Source organism: Pithys albifrons, chromosome 2 (genome assembly GCF_047495875.1).
Source record: "Pithys albifrons albifrons isolate INPA30051 chromosome 2, PitAlb_v1, whole genome shotgun sequence".
NCBI classification, from domain to species: Eukaryota; Metazoa; Chordata; class Aves; order Passeriformes; family Thamnophilidae; genus Pithys; species Pithys albifrons.
This window is the reverse complement of record NC_092459.1, coordinates 90,396,734-90,415,990: the sequence shown is the minus strand read 5'-3', so window position 1 is coordinate 90,415,990 and position 19,257 is coordinate 90,396,734. Positions and strand designations below refer to the sequence as shown.

The 19,257-nt window shown below is 36.3% G+C and overlaps 1 protein-coding gene across 1 annotated transcript in view; it reads left to right on the top strand.

Annotated features, from left to right (window-relative positions):
- CAMKMT (calmodulin-lysine N-methyltransferase) overlaps positions 1 to 19,257 on the top strand; it is a 230,098-nt gene that overhangs the window by 188,069 nt on the left and 22,772 nt on the right. Inside the window, exons 5-7 of the mRNA XM_071577328.1 lie at positions 286 to 340; positions 1,394 to 1,457; positions 6,624 to 6,690. Of these exons, the coding sequence (XP_071433429.1) occupies positions 286 to 340; positions 1,394 to 1,457; positions 6,624 to 6,690 (186 nt within the window). The remainder of the gene's footprint in view (positions 1 to 285; positions 341 to 1,393; positions 1,458 to 6,623; positions 6,691 to 19,257) is intronic.

The window sequence follows — 19,257 nt, the reverse complement described above, 5'->3', positions numbered from 1 at the left end:
ACAAGGGAAAAAAGGGAACCTTCTCAGATTTTTCAGCTCAGCGGTGGTAATGTTGCACTGAACACTAATGAGGGAACCCCCACTGATTTGCCTGCTTTGTGACTTTTCTATTTCATAATTATTTTTAAAACGCAAAACGACATGAGGTAGCCTAGTCATGTCTCTACAACTTCCTGGTAGCTCAGTTCTTACTGCAGATGGCAATTTGTTCTTGTAACATATATGTCTCTCTGACCATTTTCATCTAATTTGTATGGGTTCTACCATTTCCTTTCTCTCTTTCAGGGACCTTGCTGTGTGTGAGCTAGGGGGTGGCATGACATGCTTGGCTGGGCTCATGGTAGGTCTTTTCTCAATTCCAATCCCATTCAGAGGAAGAAACAAAAGGAAAAATGTTCCAGTGCCTCCAACTGCTGGGTCAGAGAACTGTCAACAGCCTCAGCTGCGGTCAAGCTGCAGAGTCTTGAGAGACCTTCTAGATTGACTTGCTTTCGTATCATATTGATTTTATGGTTGCCTCGATGAGCAGAAACATTTTACCTCGGTGTAGTCAATATCTTTTGTTGTGACATTCCAGGCCACGTACGGTCTGTTTTTCATTGCCATAGCCGAAGCTTTTTTTTTTTTTTCAGATTATAGTCCCATTTGCTAAGATACAGGAATAGCCTGGCGAATCACAGTTGGAGCACCATGATATAGCTGCTAATGTTTTGCCTGCATTATTACACCAACAAACATGATCCAGAGCTCTCGGTAATTAGATTCTTTTGAATTAGATTGGCCATTCAGGAGAGTCGTTCACCATTCTCTGGGTTCTGAGTCATGTATTCAGGAGATATTATGTAGCAGTGCAGTGCATTAGACAAGTTTTTATGTCTCTACAAATAAAAGCATATTGTTACACTGATTGGCATTTGACAAACCTGTCGCTCTTATACAATGTGTCGAGGTTACAGCCCAATGTGCGAGCATGTCAAAGCTCACAAAAAAATTACCCTTACAAAGCCATCTGCCTGCAATGCAAAGTTATATGAAGGGCATCAGGCAGTCAGACAGAAGCAAGCTGAAAGGCAGAGTGACAGCCTTGTATGATGGCTCTACTAGATAAACAGAAGCCCGCAAATGAAAGCCTCTCAGAATACCATCATCGGCTGTCACAATGCAATTACGGAACAGAATGATAGCAAGATAGAGGCTCCCGCAAATGGAATGATAAAAGTATTGACTGATTTGATTGAATGATTAAAATAATGCAGACATAAAATGAAAAAAGATTGAAGATTGTTACAGAGAAATAGGTGAGGAAGCATGATACTGAAGGCTTGTCACTCCTGTCTTCACTTCCACACAGACAAGCATATTTGCTCATTGTTTGCTGTGCTCTTTTTTTCAGGTTGCTATTTCTGCAGATGTCAAAGAAGTTCTGTTAACTGATGGAAATGAAAAGGCCATCAAAAGTATCCTTATTCAGATAGAAAACTGGTTTGTTGTGCTCGTTCCTTTTTTACTTGCTGAGTAACAATCGATATAAAGACAGACAGCATGGGGTATATTAAGAAAAGTCCCCACATAAGTAATTAAAAAATACATGTAGAATGTCTTGAACAGAGCTACAGCTTCCCACGTCATAAATGCCACATTTTCTCCTTTAATTAAAAATGCAGGTGTTGGTATAGAGCAAGTACAGTAGTAAATATTTGTCTTGTGGTCGAGTGCTGAAAGACTCGTATGTGTATGCTGCATGTTCACAGGAGGTATAGTAGTGAGTCAAATCATTAGCTCCCCTTCATGTATCCATTTTGCAAAGGAGCTAGATTTTCCCCCCCCCTACTTCCACATGCCAGCCTCTTAAAACATATCCAGCATTCAGGTGTTGTCACAGCTTTTCCAGTGTATATTGAAATGTTTCATTGTTGCTGCTAAGTTGTAACTGCCTGCAAATTACCCATTTAGTTTGCTTAATCAATTATCAATTTATCATTATTTCTTTTGATGTAAGATTGCAAAACTCCTCTGTCCCTTGTAGAAAGTATTTTATTGTATTTTTTATAATAAATTAAATTGCTATTATGCCCTTCTAATATGAACATACAGTTCAGAAAATTGAACTGGACTTGGGCTAAGAGAGAGAATGAGTGAGCATAATTTGGGACCACATTAAATATCAGCACAGAACAAGAACAGATATATACAGTGAATACTAATAGCTCTTGGAAATTGAGAGGGAAAAAAGGAAGATATCTATTTGCTTTTGTTCCTTGATAATCTTTCCATTTACATTCTAAGGCAGGCTAATTTTTTGGGTTTCAGCCTCTGCAGCATCAGAATTATTTAGATTTGAGTTTTGTATGTATTTGAGAGCTAACTTAAAAAGTAATTAATGGGGGAAAAAAAGTTAAACTAATCTGTGGCTTGAATAAATTGCAGTTGCTGATGCCTGTTAAAACAGGAGATATTTCAGTGCAATCATGTTAGCTACTACCTTTAAAAAAGACTTTCTCAGAGGTAACTGAGGTAACTATAATTGCTTACAACACTTGAACAACTTCATGTTAAAACCAGCCAGTCCTAGATCATATCTGTTCAAACTTGAAGTAAGCCTGCTAAAAGTCTCCATTTTCTTGAAAAGGTAAGTTCTCAGCTGTGTCCTAGGGATTCTTATTTTGTTAAATTCTAGCTTGTTAGACTTGTGTCTTGAGGAGGAAGTATTCATTATTCTGTGCATTTTAATCAGCGCTACCCTTTCCAATCTTTCTTCTGTGGCATTATGAAGATGAAAAATGTGGAAGGAAAGAAGTGTTTCAAAACTAGCCTAACAAAACAAGCTAATGTTATATAGAAGCACAGGTATTTAACAAAAGGCCACTTTACCCACAGAAAGCTTCAGGTGGGCTCAGTAATCATCAAGTCAGCAAGTATCTTGCATAGCAGATTCCATAAACACACCTGAACTTTTTTGAAATGTAGAAGTCTTTTATAGCAAGGGAAATTGGCAAGTGCCAAAAGTTTTCACTCAGCCTTTGGAATTAAACAAATAAAAATGCTTTTATTCCTGAAAAAAGATACTGTTCCTGTCATCCAATTATCACACCTTAGTTTTTCACAGTGTTTTAGAAATATCTTCTGTTTCCAAAAGTCCTACAAGAAGTCTTCATCTGTATTCACTCAGTAAATCCCTAATGGGAAAGCCATTGGTGGATGACTCTAACAGGAATTTATTTTTCTTTTTTAACATTTGGTGCTCAGAAGGCTCAGCATTCAAAGTGCTTTTATTTTGTTGGATTTTACAATGAGCTTAATATTAGCAGGGTGCCAAAGTGCAGCAGGCTACGAACTTTACCATGTAGGTGGAGTGTATTCTTAAAAGTGCATGTAATAAAATTTATGTTGCATTTTATGTAGTTTATGGATTTCAGTAGTAATTTTATGATCTGTCTTACGGTAATTTTCTTTTGCACTCTCTTTTGTAGTGACTAGCTATAACAGAAGTTTAGGCTAAATTTAGATCTGTTTCAGCCACACCAGGCTCACTGAAATCAGGAAGAATTTTAGGTGTAATTGGAAAATAGCATTCAGACCTAAGTGCTGCTGACTACAAATGACCAATTTCTGCTATTTTTTCTTATTACTGATGCTATTTTTAATTGTTTAGCATACCAAATTAAGGTAATGTGGGATAAAATACTGTTTTCTTTCCCAGATTCTGCTCTTCAGGAACAGTTAATGCCTAGTATTATGCTTTTTATGTAGGTATTATAGATTAAAATAATCTTGTTTTAAAATTACTGTTTACATCTTCCCTTTAAATTTCTTGGGAAGCTTAAATTACATGCCAGTCATACTATAATATCCAAAAATTACTTTCCAAAAAGTAAAAGTGGTTGTCAACAAAAAAAGAAAAAAAATCCCTGTCAGAAGCCAGGAAATCACCAAGCAAGCCTGCTAATTATTCTTAATGGGCAAGATGAGCACATTAAGAAACAAATGAATACATCAGTGAAATGTAATTGAAAATCGACCTGGCAATAGTGCATTGCATCTGAGAATCTGCCTTTGTATTATCAACATCATCATAATTATTGTTGTTTTTGTTGTTGCTATCGCTATTCAGTGAGCATAACTAACAGCTTTGCTTTGTGAAATCTCAAGCTTTTTAGGACTTGATTTTTCTTTTAATTTTTTACATGCTTCCTATTAATCTCCATTTCATACTGCCACGTGAAATATTCACTATGTATGTTTTCACCGTCTGTATTAGGATATGTTATTGAAATGTTAGAAATTAAAACAATTTATGAATTAGTTAATTTCAAATAATTGCTGTCATTTTAACCTTTTCACTGTGAAACATATTGCTATATTTTTATATTGATCCATGATCTTATGTATTATGTTTCTGGAGGTTTTTAAAAGGATATTATGATTTGACTTGCTAATCCATTTAAAAGACTTCACTCTAACTCTTTGGTTTTCCGTATCACAATCCAGTTTTAATTGATTAAATAGATCATTTATATAGCAAACTCAATAAAATAAAGACAGACGTTACTCCTTATGCAGCCTGGTTCAAAGCTTTATTGTTGGTTTAGTGTGTTTTTTTCTAAATTCTTTCAGGATCATTTAAATAAGAAAAGTATTAAAATTCAAAATACAGACATATCTAGTGAATAATTAATATATACATAGGGCAAAGTTACCAGATTCATACCAGTCTGTAATTTTGGGGGATATGAATTCAGACACAAATTTTCAAACTCAGGTAGTATCTATGACATAAGTCAATCATGAACATCAGATTCTATTTCCTCAGAACACTGGAAGCATCTTTATTCAGTTCAACATGTCCAAATCCAAGGACGAGGTTCATTTTAGTAAGAATTCTCTCCTGTTTCTGAGAGGCTGTGTACCTTCTGCCTTAGCTATGTTTCACACCATGCTCTGGTGACTTGAACTACTGTCTGACAGCATCAATAATACAAAACATTGTTGCAGTGCACTATAATGGCCATTAAAATACAGCGTATGGATCTTTCAACAGTCCTGGGAAATTTAGATTAGAAGGGTCATGTTCAGCCTGAATGCCTGAAGACATGGGCTCATAAATTATTTAAAAAAGCTAGTGCTAACATGTTTATAACAATTATTAATAGTTTTGCTCAGTTATATAATTTAAGTGCAGTGTTGCTAATTTATCAGCAATGTTATTTCTGCCTTTACTTAAAAACATCGTACTTTGCTCATAAGAGTTATTTATGTGCTTTCCAATTGCTTCACAGGTATAGACCATTCATTTACTACTTCTCATTGCATATTGTAGAAAATATTTAAAAGACACATCCAAACTACAGAGATTTGTTTAAACCAGTTTTCTATTGCTCTGCTAGTTTTTGCCTTCAGAAAATACCAGTTGTCTATTCCATTGTTTGAATAGAGGCTTTCCTAAAATAACTTTTTTTAATTACCAGCTCTGTTAGGAAGGCCAATTATGTGATTTCAGCAAAGTAAATAAAAAGATATATTAATGATGTTTCAAAAATGCCTGAAACTACTGTTCAGCTTTCTTATAAGAGCACTTGCAAAAATTTTGAGATATTTTGTGGGCCTAGAAACATCCTCCTAATTAGCATCAGATTTTTTACACCTTAAATAAAAAAGAGGGATTGTTGGCGTCTTTACCAAAAATGTCTAAGATAATTTTTCATATTTGAGACCAAATCATTCAAATGCATATGGACTCACACTGAGTGACAATTAGTGATAATTAGTATTCTCATAGTTTTCACTTACTTGCTGTACCTTTTCCTTCCAATGGCTTCTCACAGGCTACAGATGATTGATTATGAAGGTTATCTTTCTAACCACAGATGACTGGGCTCAGCTTCCCTTGAAACTTTTCCTTCATAGCTTTTGCTTTCACGTGCTTGAACAGCTACTAAAATTTGTCACCTGATCTTGCAAACTGCAACAAGCTGAGACACAAGGCTGAGGCACTGCTGGGGTACCTAAGGGGAAGAAAAGGCGTTTATTGCTTTGTACTCTTTTATGGTAGTTCCAAATCTTTCTCAGGAAAGCAAATAGACTAGAAACTCCTTTGCCTATAGGTTAAGGTGATCCTGTTGTGTGTTGGATTCACCCAGACAGAGCCAGGAACCAATGTATGTGTCTTTGTGGCAGGGCAGGTACTCAAAACCCATAAGCCTCCAAAAACTCAGCACTGGAATATAATGATATTGTCAAAAGCAGCATGAAGTAAACGGAACATTTAGTAACCGTGCTAAAAAATTCCAGTTCCTTATGATTGTCATTGTTATATTTGTAAATAGTTATCTTTAAATACATACAAGGTATGGGAAGTCTTTTGTCAGTTTCCCGGGCTGGAAATTCCTTAAAAGAAACAGTAAGTAGAGGTAGGCAACAAGAGCAAATTGCTGCATAGATATATGGCTAATGTGCTGGAGTAGTAATATGAAATTTCTGCTTCTGATAAATGACTCTTAGCACAGACTAAAGAAAACGAAACAGATGAGAGACATTATGAAGGTATTAGCAATGGAAAAGAGTGGGGTTTAATATTTTTGTTATTGCTCTAGTTTTGTAGATAATTCTTAACAATTATACTACAGATGTAAATGAGATCATCACAAGAAACCAAAATGCTGGAGTATTTAAGGCTCAGAAAGTGTCAAGCCGGTAAGATTCTGCTAAACTTTTTTTCCTCAAGATGCTATTAAACTATATTACTGATTCATGCATATACTTCTGTATTTACTGTAGATGTGAAATGTATGCAAATGTGTGAAAGTGTGACATATGCTACTGGTGCTGACATAGATGTATATATAAGTAGGTAAGTGATGCTAGACAGAAATTCGGAAGTATTAAAAAAAGTTAATTGCTTTTTAGCATAGGAAATACAGCATGATTACTCTTGGTGACATGACCTCTCTTTTTATCTTCTTTTAGCATATACTATGTGTCTTCAACCCAGGGTTTAGTGTATGGTTGAAATCTGGCTGCTGCAGAGTCAACACTGCCCGTTGTACTGAGTATCAGGCTTGGAATGAATGTACCTAAACCACTGGCAGGTTTCATGTTAAATAGAATTCAGAGTTGCAACAAATGCCTTTTGCCCCTGAGGTGGATGTTCGAGCATCCATGGGAGGTTTCTTGGTCATCCTGTCTGTGCAATCAGTGTTGTGTTGTCACTGCAAGGACAGACAGGGAGCATGGGAACCAGGCACAGGGTGTTGGGGCCCTTCTCTCATTGACTGTGTCTTGGGGTGCAGGCTGCACCCAGTGTTTTTCTCATAGTGCCCTGCCTTGTTGCCTCTGAGTTAGCCCTGATGGCACATTCTGGAGGATGAGAATTGTAGAGGTTTAGAGACTGGTTTCAGATTGTCTCCAGATCCCTTCCTACCCATCCTGTAATAGGTGGTGCCACTAAACTGTCTGCTTCACTGAGGTATCTCCATGTACAACAGGGACTGTGAGTAGCTGGAAAATTCAAGTGTTTTCATCTTTTGCAGTGTTTTAAAAGTAAACTGTAAAGTATTTCATATTCATGGTATAGGGTTAAGAATTAGAAGATGGCTAGCTAAGAGCAAATAGTGCACTCTTATTTGTGTGTCTAAATAATTTTTTTTTGATGTCTCACATTCCAGATGGGCTCTCAGTCCTTTTAAATGTGACAAAAGTAAAGCTGAAAAAGGGCTGACAAAAGCAAACTATTAATGCAGAATAAGCTTGCTAACATACAGGGTTAAACCCATACAGTTTTAATGGCTATCATTCACATCATTTAACCCTATCCTTATGTAGCCAGTCAAGGTAGAGAAGTTCTTTTAAATGAGCACTGAGGGGTGGAAAAATTCTGCTTTTCTTAGGGTGCATGTCCATATAACTTAGAGACACATCTCTGCATCGTAATAAGAGCCTACCAGGTAGACAAAGGCCACACATGCCCCAGGTCTTTCAGGTTCCACGTGCTGAACACCTCTTGTGAGCAGCCCCTGACACTCTGCTGAGGAGAGGCTGGTATGGTATGTCCATCCAGAAGCTTAGATTTTGTAGATTTCCACAGTGCATGAGATTTCAGATTTCATCCCTTGTCAAAAGATTTCAAACCTGGTCTTTTAGATATCAATCAAAAGCACATTTTCTACTCCATTCTCATTTACATTTATCTAATGCTTGAGGTCATTTGTGATCATTTGAGTGTATTTCAGCATATGGAATCAGTGAATAATAGATTTCAGCCTCACGCTGTGAAGAATGATTGTGTTTTTACAAGACATGATGTTGTTTACTGGGTGTTAATAATCACTAATTAATAAACATATCTAGGCATTATAAAATGTTGCATTGTAAGGAGTAAAAATGTCAAGTGTGTAACTTCTTGAGTGCAATAGCATTTGGGGCCTTATTTGCATAAATAAAATAATTAAATTACAAAATAATGTGAAGTACTATATTGAAAACATAAGGCTCATTATGATAAACACTTTATTTGATTTTTAATTCTACATTCTTACGGCTTTTTTTATTTGTTGTAACTGTATAAAGTTTTATAAAATGAGTATTCAAATGACTCCAATGCGTTGATCAGTCCTTCAGATTCAGTAATGATGTGTGATGAAGACAGTAACAAAGTTTGATGGTTGCTTCTCAATGCCTTGAAACTGAACAGCTGATGTAAAGTCTGAAATTACTGTAACCTTGATTGACTTTTCCTACAACTGAAAATCTTAGTTGCATAATGGTTATGGGAAGGGAAAAAAAAGAGAAAAAAATCACAAGAAAATTAAGACAATGTAGTGTTTTGTAAGGAAGACTTCAGTGCTGGTGTGCAAAGGGACAGTTAGTAACTTCTTTTACATTGATCAGATCTTGCAGGCAAATGATTGTAGTGATGTATGTAAGTGGTTTGCTGCAACATCAGTTTACTCTGGAGAAGGCACATTCTTTGCTATAAGGCATCATTTGAACAGTGTCCTGCAACTTTGTGGTGTCCAGTGCAAAGTTAAAACATTCTTTCCATATAAAAGATAATATCAGAATAGACCCTTCTCACTGTACCTTCATCTTACATCAGGATCTTGCACTCGTTCCTTGCACATGGAGCAGAAATTACCAGTATGAGAGTCACTTTGTGCCTGTTCCAGGTACACTTGGAAAATACTCCAAAACATGTATGGTACAAAAAGTAACCATCCAGTAGCAGCCAAGAGAAGTTCCATTACGACAACATGCCATACATTTGTTTGTTTAGATTTATACAAAATGCAGTAAATGAGCACTTATCTAGCTCTCTGCCAGCTCTTGATTATTGTTTAAAAATACAGTAATGTAAGCCAAACTGGCAGTTTGTCATAATAGGTGCTATAATGTAATAATAGATATTTAGTAAACAGTTTACTTCGGTGGTGGATATACAATTCTATTTTATTTTTAGTTTTCATGAGTATGCTCAAGATTTCTTGCTTATATATACTGGAAATAGGTACAGTAATACCACCCAGTTACTAGTAATGTCTTGCCATAGTGAAGGATATTAATAACCATGTATGGGTTTGACAATTTTTCTATTTTGACTGTTCTAAAATTATCTATGAATTCTGTAATTTGCCATATAACTTGGCACATGAGCTATCGCAATGGGAGTCTTTGTACCATCAACCCTTATTGGTATGATATTCATTATATCATCCTTTTCAACATGTCCACCAATTACTAAATTAGCAATAACAAAGTCAAGGAATCTCTGCTCTTTGTCATCTTTTTGTTTTAATATGGAAATCTTCCTGAAGCAGCTATTTGGGTAGTAGAATTTTGAAAAATTGTTGTTATAACAAATGTCATGATGGAAAAGGTTTACCAAAAAGAAAGACTGTGAGTATATTCTGCAGGTTAACAGATTCAGTCTGTCTTACTTAACAGGGAATTTATTCTTCCTTCAGATTCCCTTATCTAAGACTAAATCTGTTAAGAGCAAAAGTTGTGTTCTGATTGCTGATATGGGACTTGTGAAGTTTTAGCTGAGGCATCACTGTGAACAAGTTTATTGTTTTCCTAGGAGTTTCAGAGAAATTATATGCCACATAGGAGCGTAAGCAAGTGCATGTACCATCGAGTCAGTAAGAGAAATGCTTGTGGCAATGCACCCTTTTATTTGATTAGTAACAGTGTATAACACACACTCTTCATTAATTCTGTAGTCAACTGTAAACCCACATCAAGAATGAACGACCATGTGAGCAAAAGGGACAATTTCTTCTCCTTAAAGATTACACATAGGTTACAATCTTCTCTGAGATTTTAGTGTTCCTTACAAATTTAATGAATTTACAAGCTTCCAGAACTAAACCTATAAAGAAAAAAAGTATTTTGAAATACTAAATGGCATCTAGTTTAATAGTGGATAGGGTTTTGGTGACAGAACACTGAATTACATTGTTCTGATTCTGCTCTTACATTGATGGCCTGGGTTTTTGTATCTGCCAATATGTGAATATTTTACCTTACTGCAATGTTCTTCAAATATGCCAGCTTTCTAACCTTGCAGATTCCAGTGGGCCAGGTAACTGGTTCTGTCTATGTGGGACACCCTTAATAAAGTCTCTTTCTCTGTTTTCATACTTCTAAATGTGACCTGAGTGTTACTAAATTCAAACTTCATGTAAACATTTCTTGAATTTGTTGTGTTTGTCATCTTAGCAACCCTAAAGGAATCCCTTTGTTCCAGCTACTTTTAAAGTCTCCTTATGTAACCCTCTGGCATGACAGCATCATTGGTAAAGAGGAAGCTGTCAAAAGGAACATTTCCTGCTCTTTGGTTAGGATGAAAAGGCTCCTGGTTCCTATTCACTTACTTTGATCATATCATGTATGTGTGGGAAGATGCAATGAACAGTCTGCTCATGTCCATTGTGAAATTGTAGCTCTTTATCACTCAACTCAGGTGGAAACCATTCCATACCTCTGATCATACTTGCCCTGCCTATATCTTTTTCAGTTTCAATCTACTCATTTTCAGATGACTGTGATCAGTATTGCATTCAAAGTGTGCATAAATAGATACATGTAGTGGAATAATTATGCTTTTTGTTCCCCTTCTAAAAATCGTGATGGTGATTTGATTTTTTCACTGCAGTTGAGCACAGAGCTAATAGTTTCATGACACTGTCTGTCACAACATCAGGAGCTTTCCAGTGATGGTCAGTTTGGAGACCTTTATTTTCTATATCAAGCGAGAATTATCTTTTCCATCATGCACTTTGCATTTATCCACACTGAATTTCATCTGTCATTGTATTGTCCAATTACTCAGTTTCATCCTTCTGCAATCTTTCAGAGTCTGCTCTTCTCCTCACTATCTTGAATGACTTCTTAACATTAGCAAACTTTGCCACCTCAGTGCTCATCTCTTGTAAACATGATGAATAGAACAGGTCCCAGGGGAACTCTGCTGATTATCTCCCTCCCTTGTGGGAACTGACCATTTGTTACGACCCTGTTCCCCGTCTTTTGTTCTGTTATTCAGCCGTGTCAGGACTCTTGTCCAGCAACAGTCTATTTTCCTACAATGTTGTTAGTGAGGGTCTTTGCCAATAGTTTTTTGGAATGAGAATCAGGCTGTGTTACCCAGATCACCCTTATTGAGTACTTGTTGATACCTTGGAAGAGCTCAAGGTTTATGAAACAGGGCTTCCTTTTACAGAAGACATATCAAAAAAGGCTTCTGTGGTGATATGTCTTCAATTTCTTCTACAGTGAAGGAAATTTTTTACACTGATGCAAAGGGTTCATTTCACCTCTCTGAAATGTTGGTATCCTCTGTGAGTGCTCATTCTTTATCCCAATTACTGGCTGTCAGGAAGATTTAGCACAAAAGGAAGAGTACACTCATTTTTTACCTGACTAATTTTATTACAATATTTAATTTTCTAATTTTGTGATTCTTTCTTCATCTGGGTGCAACTTCAGCTTTTGTTCCTAATTTCTTTTGTTTCAAACATTTTGTTTCTAATAACTTTTTTTACTGTTTAACCATGCCATCTGACTTTCATAAACTTCCAAGCCTCTCCTATTTGTGTATTTCACACAGTTGTGTTGATTTAATAAAGGATATTTTAAATGGCATTCTAGCTTTGTCTGTCTTCTTTGTGGGGCAAGATAAGAATACATAAAGAGAAGAGAAAAAAAATGAAGTTAACATGCTTTGTAAAGAAATTCCTATGATTGGAATAACAGGGAGAAAATCTAGGTGTTAGCTAAAAGTATGACATTGCGTTATTTTAAATAATCCTTGCTCAAATCTTTGACTCTTTAATGATGGTCTCCTCTTAGCTAAAAATCATGCTCTTCATAAAACTATTCCTCATATACTCTCTTGGGGTCTACAAAAAGATTAATGTGGGACTACTGATATGAGAAGACTGAGATCTTTCTTTCCAGGGCTTTAAAGGAAAATGTCTTTGAGGTGTCAGAATCAAAGGTTATTTTTTATTCCTATGCTGCTTTTTGTATGCGTAATTTTAGCCAACTTTTACGTTGTTTCCTCGTTTATATTGCTACCATTGTACCTCTGTCTACCCTTCCTTGTCTACCTTGGCTCTACCTTAATCCACAGCAATCAAGTACATCTTTACACACTTTCAGCAGGCTCTCAACTTCCCAGGCACTCTCTGCTAATCTTTGCCGTGACAAACTTTAAATTTTGACAACATGATGCTTAAAGTGTTATCCTTGTTTATTTCATTCATACTCAGTTAATAGTGCATTAAGCAAGGATACTGAAAATGAATGGGATTCAGGAAGGGGGCAGAAAAGTGAATAAGGGCTAGAAATGAGAGGGTTAAAGAGCTTTGTTTACTTGTCAAAGAAATTACATTTTTTGTTAAGAAATTGTTAAGAAATGAATGTTAAGAAATGATTGTTAAGAAATGAATTGATTTTGATCTGAAAGTCTCATGTGGTGAAAAAAAAAACTTTAACAGAAGATCAGTCTTTAATCTAGCTTACAAGTACCTAACAAAATGTAGAAATTGAAGCTAGGCAAATTCAGTGTAGAAAAAAATGAGATTTGACAGAATGATAATACATTAAAACAACTTTCCATGGGAAGTGGTAGTTTCTTAAGCAATGAATGTGTTTGAATCATGGATATCTTTCTGAAATGTGTATTAGTTTCCTGAGATATATGGGCTTAATATAGAAATTTGAAATCTTGGATATTTATTGTGGGCCCTTCTGCCCTCAGAATTTAAGCACCTGTGAATTGCATCTTCTCTGCTGTTTTTAATTTTTCCTCCATTCAGCCCTTCTGGACCTGCCTGGTTGACTTCACATTCTTGGTTTCTTCTGGTTCACTTGATTACCTTACCCATATTCATGGATATACTATTTTCCAAAGAGCAAGAAACTGTCTTTGTTTTCCTTCATATTTTTACACAAATCTCTGATCCTACTGGTATGGTTGTGCCACATGTGTTTATGCTGTCTCGTACTTTGAGATTATATATTTTTTATACCATATCATTCTGAATTAGAATTTGAGAATCATCCGTTTTGTTTTGTTTGTTTTTAATGTGTTATATGAACCTTACTAAAAACAGTAGTCAGTCTCCAAATAAAGGCTGATTTAGAATGCATTGATGTAGGGGAGGGATGTGAAAAGGCAAATTCACAACCACCACTGGTATTTTTTTTATTAATAGCATTTTTATACAAGATATTATCACTTCTTTGAAATAAATAGCCACACTTGTGCTGAATGTTGGGTTGTGATGTGTCAACAGAATGGAAAAATTTATTCTACAACAGTTTTATTTATCTGCAGTGCATTAATTATGTCCCAGAAATGTAGTAGCTTTTGATACACAGCAAATGTGTGCTAGGGCTGTTACTTTTGAAAGCCAAACTGTAATGTTCCCATCTGAAATTTAGCAAATTACGTTGTACAAAATAAGAGAGAGAATATATATTCTTAGAAGAAGGAATAAGGGAGTGTGTAACTTTATCATACAGTTTTAAAAAGAAACTTTTAGTCAGGAAAACCTAGATAGGATCATAGTTAGAAGGAGACCCTACTTGGTTTTGATGTTTCTTTTCTTCTTTTGTATTACCGCATTACTGTGATTGGGTTTCATCATGAGTTGTTGTACCAGACATTGTCTAAACACAGAGCAAAAAGGCAGTTTGTGTTAGCAAATCTGTGGTCTAAGACCAGAGGTGGACATGGTGAGGAAGGATAACAAGGACAGCTGGAGTCAGCATGATAGAGTTGGAGGCACAAGAGCAGCCTCACGTCATCTGTTTTTGTAGGCACTGTTTTAAAGGACAGTTTCAAGGATAATAGAGTAAGTTTGTGAATGTTCATGGATGACATAGTGGAAGAAAATTTTACAGTCTTGCATGAAAGTTAAGTGGAAGATGTAGGCTGACTTCAGAGCTGATTAAAGAAGGGACTTGTCCCTTTAATATTGAATGAGAGAGAAAAAAATAGGAGTGAACTGTTGTGAAGCATTTGGAAGGGACAACTTGCAATTTACCTGGAGGAGTGCAGAGAAAGGTGACAAGATCAGGGTTGTAGGCAAGAAAAACAACCTTTGCAGCAGCCCCCTGAATAAATATTAATATGGCAAGACTGCATTTTCCAAGAGAGAACACTTTGTGATGTTTAGATGTAAGTGATGATGACATGGTCAAGAGTTTGAATGGGTTGGTAAGAAACTTGTTAGAGATTTTGTGCAGAGAGAATAAGCAACAGAGCTGAGTATGCAGATACAGAGAAAGGCCTAAGCTAAGTATAGATTATAGACTGGAATTAATGATTATGTCCAAAAGGATCCAGAAAATATGGTTACAATGCCTTGTGGTACTTTAGAGCTAATGAGCCTCTCAGTCACTGAGGCTGTGAAAAGTACTGAGTGTCTGGATACACAGTATGAAGTGGAGAAATGGGTATTTTGGTTTAGCTTTTATGGATGAGATAGCCCAGAAATAAAATCCAGAGGAAGAAATGCTTGAGGTGGAACATTGTGAAGTTATCAGAAATGAGGGAAAGGTTTGAAGATAATGTTTAGAACACATTTTAAAAATTATGAGACAGTTAAAAAACCCCTAGAACACAGAGGAATTAAAAATTGTAAATAATAGCAAGATTTCACTGAGCTGAAGAGAGAAAAAATGTGCAGAAGAGTGAGGATAAAGTGCAGATTTTGAGCCTAGCTGAGAAAATTCTTTTGTATATTTTGAGAAGAACAGGTAAGTGACATGGAAGTTTCTGAAACCTGCAAGGACAGGTTACAGGAATGTGTCCATCAGTGGCTGTAAATGTCACAGTCAAAATTCTTAGAGATGTAAGAGGAAAGGAAGAATTGTTGATGTTGGGTACCTGTGCTCCCTTCAAACCAGGTATTCACTTTAGGGAATGAGATAATGGATAAGAACACAAAGCAAAGTGAAGCAGTCAAAGTAGGAAACAGAGAAGGTGAAAGAAGGCGGAGAAGAGCGAGAAGCCTTGTGGGAATATAATAAAAAAGATGGGGAAATTATAGTAGGGAAATTTGCAAGACTCCTCAGAAGAGTTGTAATGATAGGTGTACACATTGCCTCTATCACTTGATTAAAATCCATCTTCTTGATCTTTATACAAAACTGAGGAATCTCAAATGGAGATCAAGGTGTAGAGAAACATCCTGCTGATGCCTTTTGTTAATGTGCTAATGAACTTGCTTGGTTAATGTCATAGAAAAAGTCATATAAACCCCCAGACAGAATCTTTTACCTGAACCTCCTGTATACTTTCCGATGATAATGCTTTTCAAAGACTGAAGCTTAAATTAAAATATGAAAAGAAGAGGTGGGTAGCTAGGGGGTTCTTGGTAGCTGCTCATCTATGAATTTGGACAACTTTTTTAATCCTTATTAAAACTACTAATACATTTTGAAGCAAGTAAGGCTTTTGTGTCTTTTGTCCTTTTTTATCTAATTTTGATTTTTTGTCTTTATCTGCACAACTGCTTTCCTGCTAATTTGAGAGTACTGTAGCCTGTGCCATTCATCACAAGAACATCTCAGAGGGACTTGGAAATGTTTCAAATTTTAACAATCAGAGACTTAACCTGTTTTTTCTCGTATAAGTTACCTGCCTAGACATACTAGGAAGACAAACACTGAATAACAGAAGTTGAATAATAATAGTAATGAAGAATTTTGCATGAGAAATAAAAACCCAGTAAAATCAGGTCTTTTGTTGTAGATTGCTGAGATACTTTACCAGTGTAAGGAAAAGAATGTCGACATTTGTCAGGCTACCCTCTCTAAGTTAGAATTACTGAACAGGGGAAACCTTGGCTGCTGTAACTATCCCTGCAACATTTGCTTTTTTCTTGTGGTTTTTTTTTCCTGTGTAATACATGGGGCTATTTGAGGGTAAATTTTTGTGCTTAAAGTCTCCATTTTCTCACTTGATCTTTTTGTTCTAATTCTTGTATTTTGACCTAATCACATTTTCTGGCTTGCTTGTCAATATAAAAGATAAATTGGGTGTGGGGAAAAAAGGAAGAATTGCTTTGATTGTTTGTGTTGTGTGTTGTATGGGGTTGTTTTTACTGAATTTGTTGCTTTAGAATGGTGTAAGGTTGGCAGCCTAGGAAACTAAAGCATCGGTACATCTTTTCTCAGCCTATTTTAATAGTATGCTTTAACCCTGACCTGGAAAAGTCACCTCTGCATATGAGAGGGTAGTTCATTCTCCACAACTCTTCAGTCCTTGTCCTTTTTGCTAGGACTACCATCGAGATTGCTAATTATAGTAATAGCTTTGTGATGTAGGTACTTCTCTGAAAACTGGTCCAATTCATTTGATACAGGCCATAGAGCAGCCATTAGTGGCTACTAAGTTCAGCCACCATCACTTTCACCTAAATAGTAGCTGAACAGTGCAATGGTGTTTCCCCCTTGCATCCTATTTAATTTTTAATGTTCTTGCAGCCAAAAAAAGCTCTGAACTTTTTTTATATTTTAGTTGGATTTCAGACCCTTTTCTGCTGAAACTCAATTGTCTATTTTCAGGTGTAAGAAACTAAACCTGAATCAATTAAATAAGCCAGCACAAAATAATATCAAGTGTTTTACACAGCCTTAAATATGTTGGTTTGTTTTCTGAAGTTTTCTTACAGAAAAGCCATTGAAGGTGTGTCTTGGACAGAAACACAGAGTAAAGCACATTTTTCAAATTTACAAAATAATTTCATTTGTTAATACCATAGCACCTTCCTTCAAAAGAAAGGCATAAAAATATTATAGCTTTAAAACTTACTTCACTGGAAGAAAAGTGGCTTTATTATTAAAAAAAAAGACTTATGTCAACTAATTTAGCATCACTGGAAAGGAACAAGAGGAAAATAGTAACAAGGCTTGCGTTTCCTTCATGTTGGCACTCAACATGATACTGGCGATTTAAGAGACTTTTTGTGGTGTGATATTTTTACACTTCTAGTTTTTTAAAGGAAATTTCATAAAAACTGAGATTTTCAGATTTCTGTTGCTACCACTTGTCTGGGTTTCCTAGCAGTGCTTTTCTTTAAATGGAAATGCAATCAGCCTTTCCTTCATGGTACCTTCAGTATTTCTTTCGGGTCTGACCACTAAATCCAAGAATCATGTCCTTGGTAATTCATAAAGAAGTTATTGTACCTCACCCCCTTATTACATGTAGATGCATACATTTGGACACACCTCTTTACCTTTTTCAGGGTTGTTTTCAATGTCAGTGGGGTTTTCTGTACTTTAGACATAGGAATTGTGCTTGGATTACAAGAGCTTATATGGCTAGTTGACAGTATTTATATAAGTCCTGAGTCTGATTCACTGCTTTCATTAGCACTAGAATTCAAAATAGCTGATTCTGACATCAGTGTTAATGATGTAGTAGTGAGCAGAACTGATTCTGTTTCCCTGATATATGGGGGCATGTCTGCTTTACAGGTGCAGGACCAGATGTTCAGTTGCATCTCCTGCAAATTTCTGAAGGCATTAAATAGATGTGGTAGCCCAGAGTGAGCTACCAAAACGGGTCTGGAGGTTGCAGCCAGTACTGCACTTTGCGTCCGGTGGCTGCGACTCCCTTACCAGTCATGCTTGCACTTAGCTAAAGATAGCAGGGACAAATACATCCAGCCTGTAGTTCCATCTCTCCCATCAGTGTGCATACATTCTGAGTGAGATCAGGAAGAGTCCTACTGGTATTTATTTTAGAGAAATTAGTTTACATGGTTATCTAGATGAGTCGTGTTGGTATTTATTTCATAGAAATTAACTTCCCTTTCCCTGCAGGTGTAAAGATTTTTCTGTACTTTTGGAAAATTTATGACAAAGTTGATTTTAAAAATCTTCTGTGTAAATTTGTTATTGGCCTTAGCATAATTGTGATGGCTTCAGAAAAGCAACTGTACTGAAGCTAGAGACCAAAGGCAGCCCTGGTACTAGATCAGGAAAATGGAGGAAGGTGTGGGGCCCTTGGCTCACTCCTACTAGCTGTACACATGCCAGTCATGTTGCACCACTGCTCGTGCTCCTGGCAACCCACCAGTTCCATATTTTGCTCAGCAACGTGGTTTATAGACTTTTACCTACCCACACAAACTCCTTTTGCCTGCGTTAAGTGTGCACAGAAAATGCTATGTTTGGGATGCTCAGCAGAAACCTGACAGTAACATAAGGGAGGGTTAGTGGGGGAATTTTGTTTCTTTTTTTTTTTTGCAGGAGACACCTGTGCTGCCATCCAAACTGCATGTGTGAAGTATAGTAAATATATGGGTTAAAAAAATCATAATTCAAATCTCTATAGTGGTACTGATCAGATCTCTGTTTCTGTAGCAATGAGAACCAAAGGTGGCCTTTTAAGGCTCACAGTTCTTCTACCAATTTCCAGTTCTGCTTCAGGATTCTTAAAGTATTAGAGTGCGTGCTTTAAACCCACAAAACTTACCTTTACCTAATTTTCACCATTCTAACCTAAGTTTCCACGGAAACAGGGTTGAAAAAGCTGCTGGTAGCCAGCAGGCAGCCAGCAGCTGAGAGTGAGAACTCTCCTTTGTCACTTGCCACTACTGGATGCCTGCTGCGTGCCAGTGTGCAAAGCTACCTAGGCTTCTAAAATCTGGATTACTTTCAATTTGAGGGGGAAAAATTAAATTAATCTACTCCTTTCTATCTTTGGATTGTCACAGTAAATTCCAGGAGGGCAAATGG